Genomic DNA, 26,358 nt, shown 5'->3' with positions numbered 1-26,358 from the left:
GTCTTGTGCCAGTTTTCAAAGGGAATGCTTCCAGCTTTTGCCCATTCAGTATGATATTGGCTATGAGTTTTTCATAAATAGCTCTTATTATTTTGAGATACATTTCATCAATACCTAGTTTATTGAGAGTTTTTAGCATGAAGGGATGTTGAATTTTATTGAAGGCTTTTTCTCCATCTATTGAGATAATCATGTGGTTTACATCATTGGTTCTGTTTATGTGATGGATTACATTTATTGATTTGCATATGTTGAACCAGACTTGAGTCTCAGGGATGAAGCCGACTTGATCATGGTGGATAAGCTTTTTGATGTGCTGCTGGATTCGGTTTGCCAGTATTTTATTGAGGATTTTCACATTGATATTCATCAGGATATTGGCCTGAAATTTTCTTTTTTGTGTGTGTCTCTGCCACGTTTTGTATTAGGATGATGTTGGCATCATAAAATGAGTTAGGGAGGAGTCCCTCTTTTTCTATTGTTTGGAATAGTTTCAGAAGGAATAGTACCAGCTCCTCTTTGTACCTATCATAGAATTCAGCTGTGAATCCATCTCGTCCTGGGCTTTTTTTGGTTGGTAGGCTATTAATGACTGCCCCAATTTCAGAACTTGTTATTGGTCTATTCAGGGATTTGACTTCTTCCTGGTTTAGTTTTGGGAGGGTGTATGTATCCAGGAATTTATCCATTTTTTCTAGATTTTCTAGTTTATTTGCGTAGAGGTGTTTATAGTATTCTCTGATGGTAGTTTGTATTTCTTTGCCGTCAAAGGTGATACCTCTTTATCATTTTTTATTGTTTCTATTTGATTCTTCTCTCTTTTCTTCTTTATTAATCTGGCTAGCAGTCCATCTATTTTGTTAATCTTTAAAAAAAAACAGCTCCTGGATTCATTGATTTTTTGAAGGGGTTTTCGTGTCTCTATCTCCTTCAGTTCTGATCTGATCTTAGTTATTTCTTGTCTTCTGTTACCTTTTGCGTTTGTTTGCTCTTGCTTCTCTTGTTGTTTTAATTGTGATGTTACGGTGTCAATTTTAGATCTTTCCTGCTTTCTCCTGTGGGCATTTAGTGCTATAAATTTCCCTGTAAACACTGCTTTAACTGTGTCCCAGAGATTCTGGTACATTGTGTCTTTGCTCTCATTGGTTTCAAAGAACTTACTTATTTCTGCCTTAATTTCATTATTTACTCAGCAGTCATTCAGGAGCAGGTTGTTCAGTTTCCATGTAGTTGTGCGGTTTTGAGTTTCTTAATCCTGAGTTCTAATTTGATTGCACTGTGGTCTGAGAGACTGTTTGTTATGATTTCCGTTCTTCTGCATTTGCTGAGGAGTGTATTTATGTGGTCAATTTTGGAATAAGTGTGATGTGGTGCTGAGAAGAATGTGTATTCTGTTGATTTGGGGTGGAGAGTTCTGTAGATGTCTATTAGGCTGCTTGGTGCAGAGCTGAGTTCAAGTCCTGGATATCCTTGTTAACCTTCTGTCTTGTTGATCTGTCTAATATTGACAGTGTGGTGTTAAAATCTCCCAGTATTATTGTGTGAAAGTCTAAATCTCTTTGTAGGTCTCTAAGAACTTGCTTTATGAAACTGGGTGCTCCTGTATTGGGTGCATATATATTTAGGATAGTTAGCTCTTCTTGTTGCATTGATCCCTTTACCATTATGTAATTACCTTCTTTGTCTTTTTGGGTCTTTGTTGGTTTTTGTTGTTGTTATTGTTTTTTTAGATGGAGTTTCGCTCTGTCACCCAGGCTGCAGTGCAGTGGCGTGATCTCAGCTCACTATAAGCTCTGCCTCCTGGGTTCACGCCATTCTCCTGCCTCAGCCTCCTGGGTAGCTGGGACTACAGGCACCTGCCACCACACCCAGCTAATTTTTTGTATTTTTAGTAGAGATAGGGTTTCATCATATTAGCCAGGATGTTCTCTATCTCCTCACCTTGTGATCTGCCCGTCTTGTCCTCCCAAAGTGCTGGGATTACAGGCGTGAGCCACTGCACCTGGCTGGGTCTTTGTTGGTTTAAAGTAGGTTTTATCAGCGACTAGGATTGCAACCCTGCTTTTTTTCTTTTCTTTCCATTTGCTTGGTAAATCTTCCTGCATCCCTTTATTTTGAGCCTATGTGTGTCTTTGCACATGAGATGGGTCTCCCAAATACAGCACGCTGATGGGTCTTGACTCTTTATTCAATTTGCCAGTTTGTATCTTTTAATTGGGGCATTTAGCCCATTTACAATTCAGGTTAATATTGTTATGTGTGAATTTGATCCTGTCATTATGATGCTAGCTGGTTATTTTGCCCATTAGTTGATGCAGTTTCTTCATAGTGTCGATCTTTTTTACCGTTTGGTATGTTTTTGCAGTGGCTGGTACTGATTTTCCTTTTCCATATTTAGTGCTTCCTTCAGGAGCTCTTCTAAGGCATACCTGGTGGTGACAAAATCACTCAGCATTTGCTAGTCTGTAAAGGAGTTTATTTCTCCTTCACTTATGAAGCTTAGTTTGGCTGGATATGAAACTCTGGGTTGAAATTTCTTTAAGAATGTTGAATATTGGCTCTCACTCTCTTCTGGCTTGTAGAGTTTCTGCAGATATATCCACTGTTAGTCTGATAGGCTTCCCTTTGTGGGTAACCTGGCCTTTCTCTCTTGCTGCCCTTAACATTTTTTCCTTCATTTCAACATTGGTGATTCTGATGATTATGTGTCTTGGGATTGCTCTTCTTGAGGAGTGTCTTTGTGGTGTTTTCTGTATTTCCAGAATTTGAATGTTGGCCTGTCTTGCTAGGTTGGAGTAGTTCTCCTGGATAATATCCTGTAGAGTGTTTTCCAACTTGGTTCCATTCTCCCTGTCACTTTCAGGTACACCAATCAAACATACGTTTGTTCTTTTCACATAGTCCCATATTTCTTGGAGGCTTTGTTCTTTCCTTTTCATTCTTTTTTCTGTAATCTTGTCTTTACACTTTATTACATTAAGTTGATCTTCAATCTCTGATATCCTTTCTTCTGCTTGATTGATTTGCCTATCGATACCTGTGTATGCTTCATGAAGTTCTTGTGCTGTGTTTCTCAGCTCCATCAGGTCATTTATATTCTTCTCTAAACTGGTTATTCTAGTTAGCAATTTCTCTAACATTTTCTCAAGGTTCTTAGCTTCCTTGCATTGGGTTAGAACATGCTCCTTTAGGTCGGAGGAGTTTATTACCCAACTTGTGAAGCCTACTTCTGTCAATTCATCATACTCATTCTTTGTCCAATTTTGTTTCCTTGCTGGCAAGGAGTTGCGATCCTTTGGAAGAGAAGAGATGTTCTGGTTTTGGAATTTTCAGCTTATTTGCACTGTTTTTTCCTCATCTTTGTGGATTTATCTACTTTTGGTCTTTGATGTTGGTAAGCTTCAGATGGGGTTTCTGTGTGGACACCCTTTTTTTGATGTTGATGCTGTTCCTTTCTGTTTGTTAGTTTTCCTTCTAACAGTCAGGCCCCTCTGCTGCAGGTCTGCTGGAGTTTGCTAGAGTTCCACTCCAGACCCTCTTTGCCTGGGTATCACCAGCAGAGGCTGCAGAACAGCAAAGATTGCTGCCTGTTCCTTCCTCTGGAAGCTTTGTCCCAGAGGGGCACCCACCAGATGCCAGCCGGAGGTCTCCTGTATGAGGTGTCTGTTGATCCCTGCTGGAAGGTGTCTCCCAGTCAGGAGGCACGGAAGTCAGGGACCCACTTGAGGCAGTCTGTCCTTTAGCAGAGCTCGAGCACTGTGCTGGGAGATCTGTCATTCTCTTCAGAGCTGGCAGGCAGGAACATTTAAGTCTGCTGAAGTTGCACCCACAGCCGCCCCTTCCCCCAGGTGCTCTGTCCCAGGAAGATGGGAGTTTTATCTATAAGCCCCTGACTGGGGCGGCTACCTTTCTTTCAGAGATGCCCTGCCCAGAGAGGAGGAATCTAGAGAGGCAGTCTGACTGCAGCAGCTTTGTTGAGCTGTGGTGGGGTCCTCCCAGGTCAAACTTCCTTGGCAGCTTTGCTTACACTGTGAGGGGAAAACCGCCTACTAAAGCCTCAGTAATGGCGGACGCCCCTCCCCCAACCAAGCTAGAGCATCCCAGGCCAACTTCAGACTGCTGTGCTGGCAGTGAGAATTTCAAGACAGCAGATCTTAGCTTGCTGGGCTTCATGGGAGTGGGATCCGCTGACCTAGACCACTTGGCTCTCTGGCTTCAACCCCCTTTCCAGGGGAGTGAATGGTTTTGTCTTGCTGGCATTCCAGGTGCCACTGGGGTATGGAAAAAGAACTTCTGCATCTAGCTCAGTGTCTGCCCAAACAGGCCCCCAGTTTTGTGCTTGAAACCCTGGGCCCTGGTGGTGTAGGCACCCAAGGGAATCTCCTGGTCTGCAGGTTGCGAAGACCATGGGAAAAGTGTAGTATCTGGGCCAGAATGCACCATTCCTCACGGCACAGTCAGTCATGGCTTCCCTTGGCTAGGGGAGGGAGTTCCCCGACCGCATAGGCTTCCTGGGTGAGGCAATGCCCCACCCTTCAGCTCACCTTCCATGGGCTGCACCCACTGTCTAACCAGTCCCAGTGAGATAAGCCAGGTACCACAGTTGGAAATGCAGAAATCACCTGCTTCTGTGTTGATCTCACTGGGAGCTGCATACTGGAGCTGTTCCTATTCAGCCATCTTACCAGCCACCACCTATTATTGTTATTATTATTATTATTAAGAGATGGAGTCTTGCTATGTTGCCCAGACTGAAATGCAGTGGCTATTTACAGGCCTGATGATGACTCACTGCACCTTTGAACTCCTGGGCTCAAGAGATTCTCTCACCTCAGCCTCCAGAGTAGCTGGGACTATAGGCACACACCACCATGCCCAGCTTCTGACTGATGTTTGGATTCAATGATTTATTTGTATATTGACTTTTTGAGTTGGCTGATCAAATGCTTCTCCTGAAATGTGTAAAGTGTCTTGAGATGGTTCTTTAAGCTGCTAAAGATAGAAAGGAGAGAGAAAAAAAGAGGTGAATTACTAATTTGTGGCTAATATATGATGTCTACAGGAACAGTAAGCTCAGAGCAACCCCTCATGGGCCCTCCTGCCACATATCTTCTTATTTGTGCTTGCCCTTCTTTTGAACACTATGCCTACATTTTAGAGAAATCAAATAATTCTAGATTCTGTATTAAGGTAGCAAATAGTGTATGCCTATAAGTTATAATGCTATTCTCTTCATGTGCTGCTCAGATTTACTTTTCTAGTAGATTTTTAACTTATGAATTTAGAGTGTAAAATTATGAGTCTAATAAAGAAAAGTTAAGGTTACTTTTCATGCTAATTGAAGTATCCTTTAAAAATTATATGAAGGTAATTAATTTGTGGGCAATTACTGAATTTAATGTTTGAGAACTTTTAGATGGGTTTTCACTGAAGTGTTTCTCTTTGACTTATAGGTATTGCTATTGATTGACATTCAAGTCTCTTACATCAACACCAACCATGAAGACTTCATTGGCTTCGCAAAGTACGTGAAACACTTGATTGCCACATGCATTCCTCCTGTTGATTTGTCTCAAACACACGTTGTGAATTTTTACTACAGTTTCACCACCTTTGAGAATACAGTCTGTGCCAAGATTAACTCTCAGTGTACCTACTTAGGAAGTCTGAGCTCCATGGTCGTAGGGCAGGGATATTTACTATTCTCTCAGTAAAGTAGTTGGCTCTATTATGCAGCATATGAAGTCATGTATGTCTTACATACTTATCATCTCATTATTTTTGGATGATGTTCTGCAGTTTGTACTTGAACTCCTATAGAAAAACAGTAATTAATGCATGTTTAAAATTTTGAGGGGAACAGTTTTTCACATCAATTTGAAATACCACGTGTAATTTATAGGATGAAAGCTATTTCAACTTTTCTAAGTCAGAATCTAGAGGCCTGTTTTTTTTTTTTTTTTTAAACTTTCCTTTGAGAAATTAGATGTAATCTGTCAGGATGAACATTTTATTTTCTGTAAAGTGTGTATACAAATATTGCCATTTTTCATCTGCATTATCATGCAAACGTTATGGTTAGTTACTCAGGATTGGCTATTCACTGTATGACATTTTGAAGACCTTGAATGTACTATCTTTTTCTGCCCATTAGTGAAACCAGTTTTTGTTTGATTTAAATAATCTTGATACTACCTTTAAAATATATTTTTGCATTTAAGTGGTTCCAACTTCAAGTATATAAAATATAGCCTATTTTATGTAAAATGTAAAACAAAAGAGCCTATGTACTTAAACTGAGTATTCAAGAATAGAGACAAATGAGAAAATGACAGAATGTCAAATTAATTTATTTTATTACATTCTGACTTAGAAGAAATGGATATGCAGACCCTGTGACCTAAACTAAACAGTGGCCTGAGGAATTTGCAGGCATGTTTTAGGGAGAACAGTCCCAATTATCCAACAGAAAATTATCTCATCCTAAACTTGGCTGTGGTTGTGATGTCCTAGCCAATTGTGTAAATATATTTTGCATCCAATGACTATTACTAGTGAAGGGTAGATAAGATTTCTTCCACCGTTTTCTGTCTGTGGCATACGTGTAATCTTGTTAGAACCCAACGATAAATATGTGCCCTAGTCTAGTTGTCTTTGCAGCCACCCTGCCCACACCCACTTCTTGATAGGTATTTGCTGCACAGGCATTTCACACAGACTTGCCCTCCTCTCTTTTAGCCCCAAGACTCTCACCATGTGTTCTGTTCATATCCTTCTGCAGACTCACCTAAAATGTAACATACATCCTTATCCCTAGGTCTGGAAAGGGGATCTGAGAATTTTTTCCAGGTTTGCTCCACAGTCAGTGAACTCGAGGGAGCCTGTGCCAAGCTCTACTCTAGGTTCTATAGTGGGTGGGGGGCAATGTAGAAAAAGTAAAAAATTTTTGCCTTTTAGGAGCTTGCCTAATAATTGAAAAGTATAGAGACACACAAGTAAAAATTTAAACTGACACATTCTTCATTTTCCTCACTGCTTCTCTGAGGAATTTAAAAGACAAACAAATCCTTGAGACATTTAAAATAACAGGAATGCTGCCTGTAATGTTGATTTTCATGGATTACAAATGCTAGTTAGGTTCTTACAAAAATGTAGCAGATGTCGATGTAAACTTGACACAATAACTTAAAAGTGAAAAGGATGCTGCCTTGTTGTGGTACCACAATTAGAGGGGGAAAATGTAGAAAAAATCATAATCTATTTAGAAAGGTTCAAATTTAAACATATTATACAACCCGTGCTTCAATTTAAATTTCACCTTTATAATCTTCTTGAAACTTTTTTTTTCTATGATAAATGAGCTAGAGTTTCTTTTCCAATAAATTTCCATATTTGCTGCCTTAGAAGCTGTTGGACTACGGTTTTATATTGATTATATTGATTTATAGGTTTTCAAGGGCAGGTGATTTTTCAAATGTAAGACTTTCAAACACAATCTTTTGACGTAGTCTCTCTGTAATCCAGGTGTCTGGTCCTATTTTTCCAGCAGTGAGATAGACTATGAATCTTTATGATACTGGGGAGAAAAAAAGAAGCATGGGTAAAACTGCTTTAGAAATCCAGCAACTCTACACATTTCTCATCTAATTTAAATTGCACACTTCAACCTTCTTTAAAGGACTGATCTGGGAGTCAACAATTCAGGTTATTTTTCCAGGATATGCCACTGATGAGCTTTGGGTTTTGGCAAGGCGCTCAGCCTTTCTCTATCTGTTTACTGATTATCAAATGGAATAATAATCCTTGTCTTGTATACCTTTCAGGATTGTCAGAAGATCAAATTAATGAAGTTGTGTGGAAATCCTTTTAAAAAAACTATGGTGTAGTCTATAAATGTGAGAGATCCTCCCTGTCTCTCACTCTCTCCACACACATGCACGCCTGCACACGTACACACACATACACTCACATTTGATTACTAGATGTACCATTTTACTTTGTGATGTAGTTATAATGACTTAAGTATGATTGTCACTGGAATATTTTTTAGCTGCTAATATCATTATCTCTAAATGTGATATTTTGCCCCAAGACTCAGAGATAAATGTCCTTTCCATTTGTATGTTGACTTGGAATTGACATGGGGTGACGTGGGGTGATTATGAAGATGAAGAAATGTTCATTTCAAAATCACTTTGAGGGGTTGTGGTATTTTTTGTGCTTTTAAAAATTAAAAAAATATGGTTGTAGCTATAAATTTTAAAGTTGGCAAGAATGCTGTTTCCATCAAGGAAGAAAAGTCAAGCCATATTTGAAGACAATTATGTAAGTATTTTTAAGTTCCAAAGACAGAAAATTAAGGTCTGGGGTTGAAGAAAACAAGCATTTGTTTCATGAAATTTTTAGAGAGTTTCCAAAAAAGAAGGAACTGCCTCCCAGATTTATAGAATGGTGATGTACATAGTACTTTACACATGTAATTTTTTTCAACTGGAATGACTTTTGTCCTAATTTTTAAAAAAATGAAAATGAATTGCTAAAATTGGATTAATAAAATATTTAGTTTCAGAGTAGCATTCAGGACATCTCAAAATTCTTCTTTCTGTTATAGAATTTATACTGCCATGTTTAATATGTGACACTTTTTTTCCATCTTCTAGTTATTTGTTAGACATGGCCTGTAAAATATGTACCGTGTGTAATGTGTCCAAATAAGCGCTGCTCTAGGCTTGCTTTGGAATTTCCTGGCTTCTAAATGTTCTTTCAACTGTAATATAGTTTCTGAGCCTGAAAGTTCAGCATTTCAGAAGAAAACGACAAATTTCCTTGTGACTTAAGGGTTTTAATTTGTCATTCTCTTCTTTAGAAAAAAAACCCTAAATTACATATATTTTTACATAATATAGCTAGTTTTTGCTATTTAAGAAAATAAGAACTGGCCCAATTGTTCCTTCATTCACTTCCCCTCATCCTCAGTAATCCTCTTTTGAGCAAAAGGCAATCTTGTTAGCGGAATGCCTTGGGAAGTGAAATTTCAAACTCCTCTGCTCTTCTTCATTTGTTCCATGACACAATTTGCTTTCTGAGTTACTAGGATTTATGCAGTCCAGTGGTTAAAGAGAAAGAGGGACTATAGATATGTGCCATTAGAGTGATATCTCTATACACTGCAAGCAGCAGACCAAGGTCTGTTTGTTTTTCAATCTGCTCAGTAGGTCTCAACACCTGTTTTCTCACAGTTGAAATGATACAGTGTGCAGATTTCAGTTCTTGTTATTTGAGCACCATGAAAATTCTATGGGTCGTAAGATTCATTATATCTTTTTCCTGATCCTCTTGAATGCCTCTATTGCCGTTTTACTAAAGGCGGTGCATTTCAACCTTGCCATTAAATTCCAGAGCAATCTTAGTCTTTCCCTTTACATTCTTAGTTTATTTTTCCCTAATGCATAATTATATTCTATTGTAATAATATTTCTAGTTCCTAATCTTACATGAGAATGTTCTCTCTCTTGTGGAATCAAAATTTAGGTATTGGAGTATAAAAAGATCCTTTTTTTGACTTATATGCAAATTTAGGAATTAAATGCTTGGTTGCTTACTGAGATTATTGTCAAGTAGAAATACAGGATTGAGCAACTTGAAAGGATATCATTCACATCTCCTGTTCAAATAAGTTATAAATTCCAATGTTCCAAGCACCATTTTAAAAATAAGTGGACTTCCAATTTTCTCTTTCATCCTCAAATATGTTATTTTAAACTTAATCTTCATCCTTAACATGAATCTTAGGAGGTAAGTGATTCTTCTTTTGCAGACTCCCAAGTTCTGTAAGATTTTCTTGCATAATAGCCTGAGCCTTCACTGAAGATCCTGGAGGAGAAACGGACATTGTTTCTTCTCCCTTTGGCTTCAGTCTGATTGGACGGAGCCTGGACTATCACAGTGTAACCTTTGATAAGTTACACTCTTGGGACTCTTGTGAAGTGTTCATAATCTTTCTTGGATAATATAAAAGAACAGTCTAAAAGAGCTTTGCTCAATAGCACCATTGCACAATAGAACTTTATGAGATGATGGAACTATTGTATAATCTATGCTGTTCAATACAGAAGCCACTAGCTGTATGTGGCTGTTGAGCAGTTGAAACGTGGGTAGTGCAATGAAGGCAATAAATTTTTAATTTAATTCAATCTAATTAAAGTTTTGATCTGGCTACCAGCTACTGCATTGGACGGCAGAGCCCTACAGTATAGTGACTCCAGCCGATAGCTCTGGGAACTTCACTGTGGGTCCTACATCATTGACAGCTTATTGGTGACCTACGGTGGTAGCTACTAAGAGAAAGAGCAAGGAAGCCTCTTAATTGCTACTAAACAAGTCTAAAAGAGCTTCTTTACTCTATAGCACTGTTGCACAATAGAAGTTTCTGAGATGATGGAACTATTGTATAATCTGTGCTGTTCAATACAGAAGCTACTACCTGTATGTGGCTGTTGAGCAGTTGAAATGTGGGTAGAGGTAGAGGTACACTCTGACATTTGCTATGGAATCTACATCTCAAAGGGACTCTCCATTTCCTTAATGCATCTGAGCCCTCTTTGAGTGGCCTTAGTCTGTGTTCCATTCTTCTTTTTCATCTTCCTTTCACTTTTCGGTCCACTGCAATTTAGTTTCTACCCCTCCACTCCACTGAGACTGCTTTTGTCCAGTTAATCCAATGGACAATTCTGAACCTTTCATTTGACACCACCGTTAATCACTCCTTGTTGAAGAGATCTGTTCCTTTGCTTCAATAACCTTCCACTCTCTCCTGGTTTTCCTCTTTTCACTCTAGCCACTTCTCAGTCTTTAGGAGCTCTTCATCTTCTGATCATGGCTTAAGAACTATTCTTTAATCAATTTTCCACCCTAGACCCCCTTCTTTTCTCACTCACTGCATTATTCCTAATGGATCTTACCCACTCCAATGGTTTTAGTTGCCAGCTTTATCTGATGACTCCAAATCTAGATCTTCATTTCAAGACTTTTCACTGGACTATGTACCATATTCAGATGTCTACTGGACATCTCTACTTATATATCCTAGAGAAGCCTCAACCTTCTAGTCCCAAACTAAACTCCTCATCTGCTCTTATAATTTTTAACTTCCATATTGTTCCCACTTTCTGTGGATGGCACCTCCCAGTCCTATTCTTTGCTCCTTGTTTCCCTCATATCTTTGTCTCCATCCATCTTTACCAAGTTCATGTGATTCTATCTCCATAATATTTTTTGAATTCATCTATTTCTTTCTATCATCATTGCCACTACTAAAGTTAGTCTTCTCATACTTGGGTTGCTACAACAGTCTCTCTGTCCCCCTGTCATGCTCTTTCTCATTCCTTCTGAGATTCTCTGTTACTTTCAGAATAAAGTCTAAACTTATTAATGTAATTTCGAAGGCTCTCTCTAATCTGTATCTTGTTTACCTCTTCAGCCTGTTCTATTGTCACTATTCCTTTCTACTCTACTCCCTAACTCCATGCTGCAGCCAGTCTGACCACTTTGGGATCCCTAACTGTACCATACTTTTGCTTTAACACATGCCTATGATATGCTTCTTCAAATTATTTAGGTTTCCTAGTACAGATGATCACTGATAGTCTGGTTGTAAATAACCCTGGCATCAAAACAGAATTCTATAAATATTTCTTAAGTTACTACCATAAACCCTCTGCTAGGTAATGTCAGTGATGAGAGAGGTAGAAATACCAAGATTAATGCTCTTGACTATCAAGGAGCAGGCATTGTTGGAAACCCAACTATAATACAATCTTGTTTATAAAATACAGGCACAGACCAAGGCTTTGGGAGTGCATGAAAAGGAGAGATAACTGGAGGTTTCTAAAAAGGCATAATTCAGACATGATGCTTGATTGGAGTTTTAAGACTGGACAGGACTCAAATAGTCAGAGAGAGGGGGTCTGGGCTGGCTGCTTCCTGTCTTCTCTGCTTGAGTCAATATTATGCATTTCAGGGAACTAATTTGTACTAAAACATTGCCCTGATCATGTCACTTGCTGGCACAGAAACATGGAATGTTTTCTGGTGTCTTCAGAGTAACAGCCAAATTCTCCATAACTGGCCCCAACGTACAGTTATTATACTAGATGGCTTTTAAGATCACTTACAAATCCCAGTCTATGATTGGATAATTCTACCATAATAGTTTTACTCTCCACAACTTCCCTATATGCCTTATCTTTCTACCTCCTGGCTTTGCTAATACCAGTCTATTCTCTTGGAACATAGTCATTTGTTTTCCTTTATTAAAGTTTATCTTCTTTTCAAGTTTGCTACAAACATTTCAGATCATATCATCTGAAATTATATTTCTTGTCCCTGAACATTCAGAGAAATTACAATGGTATAGGATTTATTTGATAAATGGTCACACATCATAGACAAGGATAGGAGACTGTGCAAAAAAGTTTTGAGCCAAGAGATAACATTAGGGGTTCTCTGATTGTCTTCTAATGTACTCTTATTTTTATAAAAGTTTAAACTTCTTGTTATATACTTTTAGAATCATTATGTCTCAGCATACACCAATTTGGTTCTATGTTTTATTGTTCTGGCAAAGCCTTCCACAGTGACTTGTGTGTAGTAGGAATTTATATGACCAACGACAAATGTGCGTGTGCACACGCACGCACATATAAGAAGATATGGGTAATTATATCCCACATTTAAAACAGAAGCACTTTGTTTTTGCTTTCTATTACATCCTCACATATTTATTAATATAGATTTTATTTTTTATTTGTTATTTTTGTTTTGTGTATGCATATCATTACTTGTACCAGACAAATTGAAGGCTTTTGATTACAAGAACCATACCATATTCATATTTTTATCTGCTACAGAGTTCATGCCCTATAGTTTTTGATTTATGTTAAACTAAAACAACATACACAGGTATGTTTTATAATATTTCAGAGTTAATTGGTTAAGTAACTATATCCAAGAACATGTCCAAGGGCTCAAGTTAACTTGCAAGTCCTTACAGGTTTTCTAAGGAACATATTTTTAAATAAATGTTTTGAAATACTCTCAGTTCAATTATTATACAGAAGAATTATGACAAAGAATGTATTCTAAACAGGCAGCTTTTTTGTTGTTGTTGTTGCTTTTGAAGTAACTTCAAGTAGCTAAATACAGCATTAGCAACCGAATGTTTAAGTTTATGGGGCCAATTGTTGCAAAAAGATTATTCTTTAGGTGGAAAATAGAGGCAACTTAGTGTTTTTTCTAACTCTAATATTTGAGATTGGCTTATAAAGTAAATCTGCTTTTCCTTCAGCATATTCTTACAAGTGGTAGATCCTAAATATGCATTATTTCACAGATGGATACTGTCAATGGACATTGTCTTTGTCTAGTGTAGCTTATAAGCTTCTGAGAGTAATTTTGCATCTCAAGGAATATTGGACCTAAAAGGAACCTAAGAAACAACTCGTTTAGTCCTCTAGCCCTCCTGTCTGTCTCTGTTTCTGTCTGTCTCCTTTATGACACACATATACACATTTTATAGCTGAGCGACTGAAGTCCATATTGATCAAACTTTTCACCTAAGGTAGCAAAGGAGTCATTAACGATCTTTGTGGCTTTTGCTTTATGTTCAACTCCTTTTCCCTTAAGTGATTTGAAGGGGACTGATACATAATTTTAGGGTCCATAATAATTTGTTCAAAGTAAGCACCTGTGGGTCTATCACAGGTTTTCACCACTAGTCAGTGCTTCAGTGAAAACATTACTCCTAAAATGCAATTATGGTGCTTGGAAGAGATAAACATAACCTATGAAGGTGTCATAATCTCATTATGATAGTAGCTTTCTCATGCATCCCTGGAAGAGCAGGAAGCCTGGAAAAGTGACATTTAATATGGAAAAAGAAAGTAAGGAGGAGATCCGAAGCCCTTAGGAGAGTGCTACTCAAGACGCTGTGTATACCAGGGCATGAGGGCAGCCAGAGGGCGGTGTGGGCACATTGGATCCTGGTCACCTCTTTCACAGCCTCACCTACAAGACCTGAATAATGTAGATTTAGATTGTTCAGAGAAATGGTTAAAGAAGAAATAATTTCATGGTAATTAAGAGGATTAACCATTTAACAGAAAGCTGGAAAAATAAAAAACAAGGAAGGAAGAAGTTGAAATTAGCAAATTTTAAATTGGAAAAAAATATATACACAAAATATTTTTAGCAACCAAATACAGTATGGCCTTTCACCACCCACCCCCTGTCCACCTTCAGTTGAACGCAGTGTTTTTTCATGAGTTTGAGTGAAGGAAAGCAGCTTGAATGTATCAGAGGAGTTTATTAAAAACTTATTTTGATCAGCTGTTCTAAGCGTGGTGTTGATTTCTAACTTGTTACTGCAGCACAACATCCCATCACTTTAAACAGTTGACTGAGGGCTTTAGTCTCCCTTTTCTCTATTTTAGACTATTTCATTGATCTCCAAAACAGCTTCCATAAACTATTAAACAACCTGTAAGAATACTGAGTATTGCTGATCTTCCCAGAATAACCAAAATGGGTTGTGTTTCTAATATTGATAGGTGTTTATTCATGGATCCACCAAAAGAAGGCCTTTGTCCTTTTAAGGGATAGAGTAACCTAGTGATGAAACATGTGGGCTCTGTTGTTAAGTTGTTGGAGTCCTTTCTGGCTTTTAACACTCTGTGCTTATGTCTAAAATGAGGGTTATAATGGCATCAACTTCATTGGGCTTTTCATCGAACAGATATTTCATGAAACCAACCATGTGCCATGTCCTTTGTAGGCCCTGGGGATATAGCAGTGAACAAAACAGACACAAACCCCTGCTCATTAGGAGCTTACAGTCTAATGGAAAAGGGCAGACAAAAACAAAAAATAAATACACCGTGTAGTGTGTTGGAAGGTGAGAAATGCCAGACAGAAAAATCAAACAGGGTAAAGGGGATGACAGTCTTGGTAGAAGGGAGGGATGCGGTTATAAATAGGGTGGTCAGAGTAGTCCTTATTGAAAAGATGGATTTGAATGAAGACTTGAAAGAGATGTTGGGAACCATGCAGATGAAAGTGGGAAGCACATCCTAGGGAGCTAGCTTGCCTGAAGGCTCTAAATGGGAGTGTATTGGGTGGGTTTGAAAAAGAGCAGATGCCAGTGTGGCTGGAACTCTTCAGGGAACGAGGTGAAGGGTAGGAGGAATGAGTCAAAGAGGCAGTGGTGGGAGTTGCTTGAGTAGGGCCTTGTAGACCCTTGTATGGACTTTGGCTTTTACCATTAAGTGGAATGGTGTTGATGCAGTACACGGTTTCAAGCAGAAGAGTAACACAGTCCTTCTGAAAGTATCACTCTGGTGTCTGTTAAGAATAGACTTCAGGGAGACAAGTGTGGAAGCAGAGACCAGAGAATAAATGATTACAGTAATCCAGATGAGGGATGGCAGTGTCTTGGACCAAGGTGGGACCAATTGAAGTGATGAAAAGATGGTTAAATGTTAAACGTATTATAAGAAAGTAGTCGACAGCATTTTCTGATGGTCAGATATGGGTTGTGAGAGAAAGAGGAGACAAAGATTTCGGCCTAAGCACTTGGATGTATGGTATAGAATTGCCACTAGTTAAGAGGAGGAAGGAAGACTGTGGGTGGAACAGATTTTAGGGGGGATTTCAACAGTTTAGTTTTGAAATATTAAGAATGATATGCCCATTAAATACCCAAGTGATGATGTTAAGTTGTTAAAAACATGAATAAGTCCAGCGTTGGGACTCATACATATTTGGATCTACATGGCAGATCCAAACTAGAGATGCATTAAAGGAGTTGTCAGAATATATTGGAATTCAAAGCAGTGAGACTGGACAATATCACAAAAAGTTTGTGATGTGGAGCCATACTACTTGGTACTACCACTTATTAGCTGAATGATTTTGGGAAAGTCACTTAGCTTCTCTCCTCATCTATAAAACAAGAAGAATAATCGTAACTGCTTCATGGAGTTGCTGTGAGAATAAAAATGATTAATATCGATAAAGCACTTAGAACATGGTATATACTCAATAATCATTAACTTAATTTCCATTACAACTCTTCTCTCTACCTGTGAGACATTGCAAATATGTCAACTCATATGTTATTAATGTTACAATGCAGCTGTTCTTTAAGTGGTGTTATTATATTTTTGGTTTACGTGCTACTAGGAGTTATGTGCTATTAGAAGTCCCATTGAGTTGGTCTTGCTTCCAGAATTAAACTGACCTGGAATTTTGGTATTAGGTCTGCCTCCGTTGATTTTTTTTTTTTTTTAAGCCTGTATATATTTTAGTATTTGTTACTTGTTTAGGAAAAAATTATATGTGTCTCTTCAGTGCTGCTTTCCTTTGCTTTTCTTAGTGCTCAGCAGAGGAGCAGTCAGGTTCATAAGAAAACCACAATTGGAAATCAGGTAGGAATTGCATAAGAGAATCAGTGTATGCATGTCCCAAAGAATTTGAACTAAATCGCTTGATTGACTATTTTTTTAATGCAAATTAATCACGTGCAAATTTTGCTTGAAATGCAGCTTTTCATTTTGATTTGTTTTTGCTTTTAAAATTTTTGGAGTGAATTGCATTTCTTTTTGGCTATTTTGTGCAGTTAACCATATTGATTTATTTTAAATAACTTTTCTGCTACTTGCTCTGCATTTCAAATTTGACTCCTCATGTCCTATTTTGCTTGCTTACATTACCCCTAAGTTTAATTTAATATTGAGTTTGTGAGTCAGTTGAAGGTTAAAATGTGGTGAGTAGTTGCATGAGCTTTCTGGGGTTGCTAACTAGTTCACACATTTGCACAGCTTGGTATCAGTGAAGGGACAGCTCATGAAGAAGGCAGTTGTTGGATGTAATCTCTGCCACACTAAATTCTTGTTGGTTAATGAAGATGTTAATTCCTAAGAAGATCTGATCTTTTGAATTTTTGTGTTTTGGGCTGACCAGCTGTCTCTGACTAATAGCGCTCTGCAGAGATTGTATTAACTCGACAGTTTGCTGTGTCTTTTATGTTTTATGTGATAATGAATATTTGCATTGTTATTTCTTTTCAAGTCAAAACAATGATGGTGTTATAGTTTTTAAAAAATGTTCAGAGGTACAATTATTGAACAAATTGAAACCTCTGCTCTAGATTTTTTTCCCATTGTTTTGAAAGGAGAAGAGGTAATAACAGACTTTATTTTAAAAACTTTTTTTCTGAACTAAAGCATATAATTCTTTGCTATTTCAGGGAACCAATCTTCCGCCTTCAAGGCAAATTGTACGAGCTAAGTTCTGTAAGCTTTACTGTTGCTTTTTCATTTAGCTTCCCAAGGGCACAGTTTGTCTTTAACTGATTAACTCAACTAGCGCTTGCTACTAATTTTTTTTAAAACTTAGGTTGTCTTGTCCGTAACACCCTATCATTGAAATAAAAATCCTCTTAAGAGGGTTCATCCCTTCACTGCTAATAACTTGCTGTGGTTGAAAGGTATGAACTAGTAAACTCTAAAATGCTGTAATAATATACCCTTAACACTGTGGGTGCTTTGATATTTCTCTAATTTTAATGGGCCTTAAAATAATTAAAATCATTAATGATCTTCATCTCTGTCCTTTTATGCTATGTTGTTATGAGGTGTAAACCTTTCTCTTCCCCTTGTATGATAATATTTCCAATAAATGTAGATGATGCTTCTAAAAGGTGGGTAAATATTGAATATCTGATTTTGCTGTGTTTGTTGATAAGCCTACCCAATTCCAATTATTTGCATTTATTTAAAAAAACAGAAAAGCAAAGTTATATTGATGGACATTTTATATGGCTATAGAGTTAAATCTTTGAAAACCAGATACTATGTCTTCTTTTATGGAAGTGTAAAAACATTGTCATAAGCATTTAGAAAAAAAATTAAACTCTAATTTCTACCATGGATAAAGCAGGCTTATTCTTCCAACTATGCACAATTTGAGAATGAGATTGGAGCATGGGTCAATTATTTGCCCCATGATATTTTGGGAAGACACAGATTTTAGACCTAGACATTCCTGGGTTCAAATTCTGTTCTGTCACTTAAGAGCTATGTGGCCTGGGACAAATTGTGCCTGAGTTTGCTCAGCTGTGTGATGGGAGGAATAGAAAATATCTCTCGGGACGATGGTGGGATTCAGAAATGATATACATAATGAGGTTTGTGGCCTAGTACCAGATATGTGCCCTGTAAAGAATAGAAACGTTACTCCCAAAAGTTGGGTGCTGTTTCTTCAAACTCTTGGGAGAAAAAGTTTAAGTACAACAAAATTATAAAATTTATAAAATGAGAACAACAAAACACTTGGGAAAATTAGAAGCTATGGAAATTGTTCTGATGCCTGCAATGCCCAGATTGTGGTTGGATATCATATAAAGGATTTACCTATAAAAGTTTCCTCATAGTCAGAAGCATCGCTTAGCTCACAGAAGTGTGTACATGTAGGAAAATCAATAGTATAATAGCATATATGCATACTTTAAATCAGAGGAAACTTGGAACAGCTTTCAGTTATATTACTTCCAAATGCTCAAATCATGCTAATTGTGTTTCTGTGACTTTACTTTTGCTGGATACTTCAAAGCCCACACATTATGGAAGTATTACATCTCAAGATAATAGAATTGGGTGAGTGTTATAATGGAATATAGGTTCCTTATCCAAAACTTCTGGGGCCAGACATGGCTTGAAGGTCAGAATTTGTTGGACTTTATTAACTATATCATATATTACCCTACATTTTGTGGAGTTAGAGACAGCACCATATAATGAAACATAATCTATTTCTGCAGTGAAACAAAGGAATAGTCACACCAAGTAAACTTTTAAATAAAAGATAAATCTTCTCACATCAGATCAGGTTTTACTGCCAAATTTGCTAAGAAAAAAGCTTTCAATTTGCAAGCAAGAGATTATGAACTAGAATATATTATTTTCCAGAATCAAATACAATAATGTATACATGATACAATATATTTTAAAGGATCTTCAGTAGTTCTTCCTACTTAGCAGAAATAAACCATAATGACTTGAAATTTTCTTTATGAATCTGAGCATATGATGTTGATTGGTTTATATGAAAACAGTTTTGCCTATTAAGAGGCTCAAATCCAGGAAGTTTTGGGGCCCAGCTTTCCGACTGATGCTGGCTTTTCTGGTTGGTGGGGCTGAAACACTCTGCAGCATCCTAGGAAGTGATTCATCCATGCTGCTATCCTCTTAGGGCTCCTGGTTGTAGAAGATTGTTGTGCAGCATCTGTTCTGAAATATTTTAGAAGGATTTAAGAAGGGCAAAACTCTTCTTTAAAGTCTAAATTTGATTTGTTTATGTCTGCCTAGAAATTGTAATAGTTTCAGAAGTTGATGTCAGCAAATGTACAAAAAAATGTGAGTGCATAATTTACTGAAAGCTGGACTGCTCAAAATTTTAAATTTAACCTTCATTCATCCTTCCACTAATGTATTCAAAACGTATCCATGCCAAAATCAGTGGTGGGTGTTTAGAGAAGCATGATGATGCATCAATCACAGGCCTCACCCTCAGGAAGCCCACAGCCCAGTGGGGATGATGGTAAGTAAGCAAACTGAAGTCCACTTCCTTTTCCAAGGCTAGCTACTGCTGACCCTTCAGGTCTTACTGAAACATCACTTCTGCAAGAGGCCAGCCTTGGTCACCAGATTTAAAATCACCCTCCCTTCCCAATGTCTTTCACTATCTATTACATTTTATTATTTGAAACAATCTTATTTATTCATTTATTTATTATTTTTTGTCTTCCTTCATTAGGACGTAAGACTCATTAAAGCTGTTTTTATGTTGCTTAAAGCAGTACAGAATTATAGTAAGGTTTTAAGCACAATCATATTAACATTTGTGGAGAAAGGCTTCGAAGGTGAGACAAGACTGGAAAAAGGAGATTAGTTAGAAGGCTGATGTGGATGAAAAATTGTGGTGATCCGGGCTTGGGTGTTTGTACTGAATTAGAGGAAAAGCTGATGAATTCAAGAGATATTAAGTAGGAAGAATCCAAAACATCTGTGATAAATTGGATGTCGGAGAGAGGGCTGGAGGTTGTCTTCAATGCATCAAGATTTATGATTTAGGTACAAGTAAGATGGTGCTGCTCTTCACAGAGAAAGGAGCATAGTGAAAAAGATTGGGATCCAGAGTCATGAAAGGTAGCTTTCTGAGTATGAGTCACCATGGGAGTTTGAAGTAAAAATGTCCAGTGGGAAGTTGGATAAAACTGTTTAAGTCCAGAAGTGACAGAGAACTCTTTCTTCCAAAGGTATTGGAGAGTCATGGAAGGATTTCCAATAGGGAAGGGAACTCAACTGATTTTTATATTAGAAAGGCCTGTAATGAAATAGTTTGAAGGAGACAAACTAGAGATATGAGAATTGGTGAGGATGCTTTTGAAGTTATTCAGGTGAGAGAAATATTGGTTGCAGGTAGTATTTAGCAGAAGGAACAGATTCAAAATATATTCAGAGGGTAGAATTGGAAGGGTTATAAAGAGTTCTCAGGGAGTTAAGTCATCCTCCTAGGCTTATGGCTAAGGGCATGCACTGACAAAGGGAGTGCAGGAGAAGGGGGAGCAGGTGTCAGGGGAGATGAGAGCAGAAGGTGCTGATTTAGGGCCGGGCACGGTGGCTTATGCCTGTAATCCCAGCACTTTGGGAGGCCGAGGCAGGTGGATCACGAGGTCAAGAGATTAAGACCATTCTGGCCAACATGGTGAAACCCCATCGCTACTAAAAATACAAAAATTAGCCAAGCATGGTGGCGAGCGCCTGTAATCCAAGCTTCTCTGGAGGCTAAAGCAGGAGAATCACTTGAACCCAGGAGGCAGACGTTGCAGTGAGCCAAGATCACAGCACTGCACTCCAGCCTGGGTGACAAAGCAAGACTCTGTCTCAAAAAAAAAAAAAAAGAAAAGAAAAAATAGAAGAAGGTGCTGATTTCAATTTTGAATATGTTTGTGCTTATTGGAGATATCGTTGGGGTTTGAGGTTCAGGACTCATGTACACTGGAGACATAAGTTTCACTGTTGTCAATAAATACATGGTATCTGAAGCCATGGGAGTACATGAGACCACCTCCAAAGGATGAGAACATAGAAAGGAATATAGGACTTAAAGCATGATGGAGAAAGAAGAACTGAAACTGAATGGGGAACTGAAAAGGCATATAAGAAGTGATGAGAGAGGTAGGAAAACTTGGATAGTGGTTATCATGGGAAATTCAGCCAGATATCGGGCAAAATTCACCCCCGATATTTCACGTAGTTTCTTTTGTATTGTCCCTAAATGTCGACTGGTCTGATAAATAAAGGGACAGAGTACAAAAGAGAAATTTTAAAGCTGGGTGTCCGGGGGAGACGTCACATGTCAGCAGGTTCTGTGATGCCCCCTAAGCCATAAAACCAGCAAGTTTTTATTAGTGATTTTGAAAAGGGGAGGGAGTGTACGAATAGGGTGTGGGTCACAGAGATCACATGCTTCACAAGGTAATAGACTATCATAAGGCAAATGGAGGCAGGGCGAGACCACAGGACCACAGGACTGGGGCGAAATTAAAATTGCTAATGAAATTTTTGGCACGCATTGTCATTGATAACATCTTATCAGGAGACAGGGTTTGAGAGCAGACAACCGGTCTGACTAAAATTTATTAGGCGGAAATTTCCTCGTCCTAATAAGCCTGGGAGCACTACAGGAGACTAGGGCTTATTTCATCCCTACAGCTTCGACCATAAAAGACAGCCACCCCTGAAGTGGCCATTTTAGAGGCCGACCCTCAGGGACACATTCTCTTTCTCAGGGATGTTCCTTGCTGAGAAAAAAAATTCAGTGATATTTCTCCCATTTGCTTTTGAAAGAAGAGAAATATGGCTCTGTTCTGCCTGGCTCACCGGCAGTCAGAGTTTAAGGTTATCTCTCTTGTTCCCTGAACATTGCTATTATCCTGTTCTTTTTTTCAAGGTTCCCAGATTTCGTATTGTTCAAACACACATGCTCTACAAACAATTTGTGCAGTTAACGCAATCATCACAGGGTCCTGAGGCAACATACATCCTCCTCAGTTTACGAAGATGATGGGATTAAGAGATTAAAGTAAAGACAGGCATAGGAAATCACAAGGGTATTGATTGGGGAAGTGATAAGTGTCCATGAAATCTTCACAATTTATGTTCAAAGATTGCAGTAAAGACAGGTGTAAGAAATTATAAAAGTATTAATTTGGGGAACTAATAAATGACCATGAAATCTTCACAATTTTTGTTCTTCTGCCATGGCTTCAGCCGGTCCCTCTATTCGGGGTCCCTGACTTCCCGCAACAAGTGGTAGAACAAAAGCTAAAGGGAGAGATTGTTTCAAGGAGGGAATAGTCAATAGTTAGATGTTTCTAAGAGCTCAAGGAACTTGGAGGAAGTTGTCAGATAGTTGGACTGTGGAAGGTCCTGTGCAGGTTAGGGACTATCTGAGGGTCCAGTGACAGCACAAATTCTCTTGGCCTTGTAAATTGCTCTTCTGCTCTACAGTTGGAAGGTGGCATAAAGCTGAGGACACAGACAAATGAATTGATATTCTGAGCTGGCATTTTTCTAGGGAGGCAGCATAGAAGGTCAAGAGAGAAGATGAGTTAGAGTTTTTAAGAGAGACAGGTTGAGGTAAAGGACTGTGTAATCTCACATGAGTAGCTTTAATTGATGTATTAATCAGGATAGATTAACCAGGTAACAAACAACCTCAGGATTTCAGTAGATTAGCATAATACAAATTTAATTCACGCTGCTATAATAATTCAATGATGGTCATCAACATGCAGGGAGATACCTTTCTTCACATGGTCAGTAACAGACTGGGCTTTGGAATCCCAGAGATTCCAAAATCCCCCTTCTCTGCCTTCTCCTGCACAGAACCTGCAAATTTCATTCTTGCAGCAGGTGGGAAAGAGACAGAAGCCTGGGCAAGGGAGGTTTTTAAGAACCAGTCCATAAGTGGCACACATCATTTCCATTTCATTGAACAGAACTTAGTTATTTGGGCTCACCTAGCTGCACGGGAAATAGAAAAATATACTCCGAGCTTGTGCCCAGGAAAAAAAAAAAGATGATGTTGACTGAAAATTGAAAGGAAATGGGCAAGCCAGGGAACTGGAGATTTTACTAAAATCAGAAAAAGTTTGTGCTAGGATTAAGGAAAAGAAATTATGAGGTGGGAGGTTAAAGTCAGTGAGTGGCATGTTGTACTTGAAAGTTTAAGAGTAAAGAGCATGCCACCCGAAAGTCAGAGATGTTATTGGAGTAAGAGATAACAGACACTGGAGGGAGGGGCACAAGTGATAACTAGAGATATTTGTGGAACATTGTATTCGGAAGGTGTGAGTAGCTGAAAACAAATGGGGATGAAATTTCCTTGGTTGGAATATGTTAGGGGCCAGGAGGACTGATGTGGCATTTACATGACTGATAATTCATTCCTTTGTCCTCAAGAGTCTTAGCAGGAAGGCATTGTTGACCTGCTCCTTGGCCCGAGAATGTATCCAACTGCAACTGTATAACTGGAAAGACTTTTTCTTTAAGCAGGAAGTAGAGCAGGTGCTTGCATGAGCCTAGATATTAGGGTACCTCTTAGTCTCAAGCTTATTATCAGTTTTGTTTGCCATCCATGTGCCCACTATTGTTCTAACTTTAGACTGGAATATGAAATTTGGCTTTCTCAAACCTACAGGTCTCCAGGTAACTGGATTATCAACCTTTTGTATTATAGGCTGCAAACAGAAAAAGACATTTCCTTCCAAACAGGGTTTCTTCTCTCCCTACTTTCTGAAAACTGGTTTTAGTAGACACTAGTCTCTTTTTCATAGGATCTCTCACAGGTTTCAGAAAATTATAAATGGACCTCACTATCCTGAAATTTTCCTGCCATGTCCCCTAGTTCTTCAACCTCTGTATGTACATGGTTTGAGTCCAGTGTTAAAAAGGTGACAGTTTAATCAGTTCTTTAGCAAATGGATAACAAGGATTGCCAACATCCTAGCCTAAGAGAGATCCTTCCAGTCCTCTCACCTTTCTCCACTCAGCTAATTCCACCTTTTAGGGTCTGTCGCTCTTAACTCCAAGTCTTACCTGACTTCCTGGTACTGATATCTCTATCAGTTAGGATTTTTTTCAGATGTAAATTTCAGAAAACTCAAATGACCCTGGAAAAAAGGGAATTTGTTAGTTTACATGAATGAACACTTCGGGGATAGAATCAAGCACTATTTAATCCACAGCTCAAATAGTGTCACCATGAACTAGTTTTTTTCTTTCCATATTTTTGTTCTGCTCTTTTGCTGTGGTTCTGTTCTTGCCCCAAAGGATTGCATGATGACTGTCATCAGTCTCCAGGGAATTGTCTTCCTACTTTGAATCCAGCAGAAATAAGAGTCTTTCTCTCAGGATTTTCAGAAAACCTTCTAAGCTTCAGTCTGATTGGACTGGCATGGATCATGTGCTTATTTCTGAACTGTTCACTGTGGCCAGAGAATGAGGTATACTGACTGACTTAGGCCACATCATACGGGACAAGGGAGGTTCCTCACCAGAACACATGGGCTGCCTCTCCCCCTGAAAGAGCTATTGTTGGAAGAAGAAAGGATAGACGCTGGAGGAGGTGCATCACAGGTGAAGGCAGGTACTTGCTGAGCATTATTTGTCTTCAGAACAATCTAATTTGGATACTAGGATTTTTGTGTATGTTGTCTTTTTAAAGGAATATAAGATGGTTAATACCTCATCATTAAAACCCTATGGTTCATTTATTAATAAAATTTAATTATTTTTCCAATTCATGACTTTCCCCTTCTCTCCCTTTCTTTTTAAAAATAATTCTACTGACTATATTAGGTTTAGAAGCAACATAGTGCACTGGTTCTTCAGAGCTGACACAGTGGAGTCACTGTGTCACTATGAGCAAATTAATTAAACCTTACTGTACCTCAGTTTTCTAATCCGTAATAAGCTGATAATAATAGTAACTGTTTCATAAGGTTTTTGTATTAAATGAGATAATACTAGTTAGGTACTTAGGTATGGCGTTGGGTGTTTTACACACATCAGCTCATTAATTCCTCTCAACAACTCTGTGATGTAGGTACCCCTATTATCTCAGTTTTACAGATGGGAAAACTGAGGCATGGAGAGGCAAAGTAACTTGCCCAGTCACACAGATCATAAATGATAGCACCAGGATTCAAATCTTAATCACCGTGTTTAACCACAGCTCTAATCACTGTGTTTAACCACAGTTCTAATAGTTTGTAAATTTCATCAAGCATATCATTTTGTAGTCTCAATTATTTATAGTCTCATCATTTACATTCATTTGCTTTTTTTATTACTTAATTTATTTTTAAGACAGTTTTTCTCTGTTGCCCAGGCTGGAGTGCAATGGTGTGATCTCAGCTCACTGCAATCTCTGCCTCCCAGGTTCAAGCAATTCTCCTGCCTCAGCCTCCTGGGCAGCTGGAATTACAGATGTGTGCCACCACGCCTGGCTAATTTTTGTATTTTTAGTAGAGACGGGGTTTCACCATGTTGGCCAGGCTGGTCTCGAACTCTTGACCTCAGGTGATCTACCTGCCTTGGCCTCTCAAAGTGCTGGGATTACAGGTGTGAGCCACCACGCCCAGCCACTTAAAATTTTTCTTAAAATAAAGCCATTAGATCTGAAAAGAATGAGCTTGGCTTTATATAAATTAATTTGATGAACCAAAAAACTACAATGGCTATTTGAATTTCTTGCCATTTTGTTTTTTAATTCTATAAAAATATCTCCAAAGGGGCCAGTCAATAGCTTATAAAATATAATAATCATTATTTTATTATAATAAAATAGAGATTAGAGTTTATGAAAACCACACTTTGTCAAACATACAGCCTGTTAATTTGTTGCGCATCTTTGAGATCTAGAGTTTTATTTGGAATAGTATTTAATGTATGCCACTTATGTTTTTTTCCCCAGAAAATAAGCAGATGTACTTTCCATATTTTTACAGCCAAGTTGCATCTTAATGGAAGGTTTAGAGCATAAAAACCAGTGAAGAGATTATCTTATCTACTCAAAATTACTTTGAAATACCCCTTCAGTAGGCAGAATCTAGGTTTTCTGCTGTGTTTTTACTTTGGGACAGTAGAGGCATGGCCTTGTTTCACCTGAGGAAGAACAACTGATGAAACAAAGGCATCTCTCCTCCTGACTCCCTCCGGCTGCCCCGTAGCTCCT

At 38.2% G+C, this 26,358-nt stretch overlaps 1 protein-coding gene across 13 annotated transcripts in view; it reads left to right on the top strand.

Annotated features, from left to right (window-relative positions):
• The window catches only part of DNM3 (dynamin 3), a 575,478-nt gene that overhangs the window by 232,506 nt on the left and 316,614 nt on the right, over positions 1–26,358 (top strand). For 7 of the 13 annotated variants that reach the window (XM_054456187.1, XM_063648645.1, XM_054456158.2 and 4 more), the window contains 3 exons: positions 5,454–5,524; positions 16,430–16,481; positions 17,303–17,332. In XM_054456187.1, the coding sequence (XP_054312162.1) occupies positions 5,454–5,524; positions 16,430–16,481; positions 17,303–17,332 (153 nt within the window). The remainder of the gene's footprint in view (positions 1–5,453; positions 5,525–16,429; positions 16,482–17,302; positions 17,333–26,358) is intronic. The other 6 variants (XM_054456210.2, XM_054456169.2, XM_054456199.2 and 3 more) reach the window with 1 other exon arrangement.

The sequence above is a fragment of the Pongo pygmaeus genome, chromosome 1, assembly GCF_028885625.2.
Source record: "Pongo pygmaeus isolate AG05252 chromosome 1, NHGRI_mPonPyg2-v2.0_pri, whole genome shotgun sequence".
NCBI lineage: Eukaryota > Metazoa > Chordata > Mammalia > Primates > Hominidae > Pongo > Pongo pygmaeus.
Note: the sequence above shows the minus strand (reverse complement) of the source record. Positions and strands in the feature narration are given on the sequence as shown.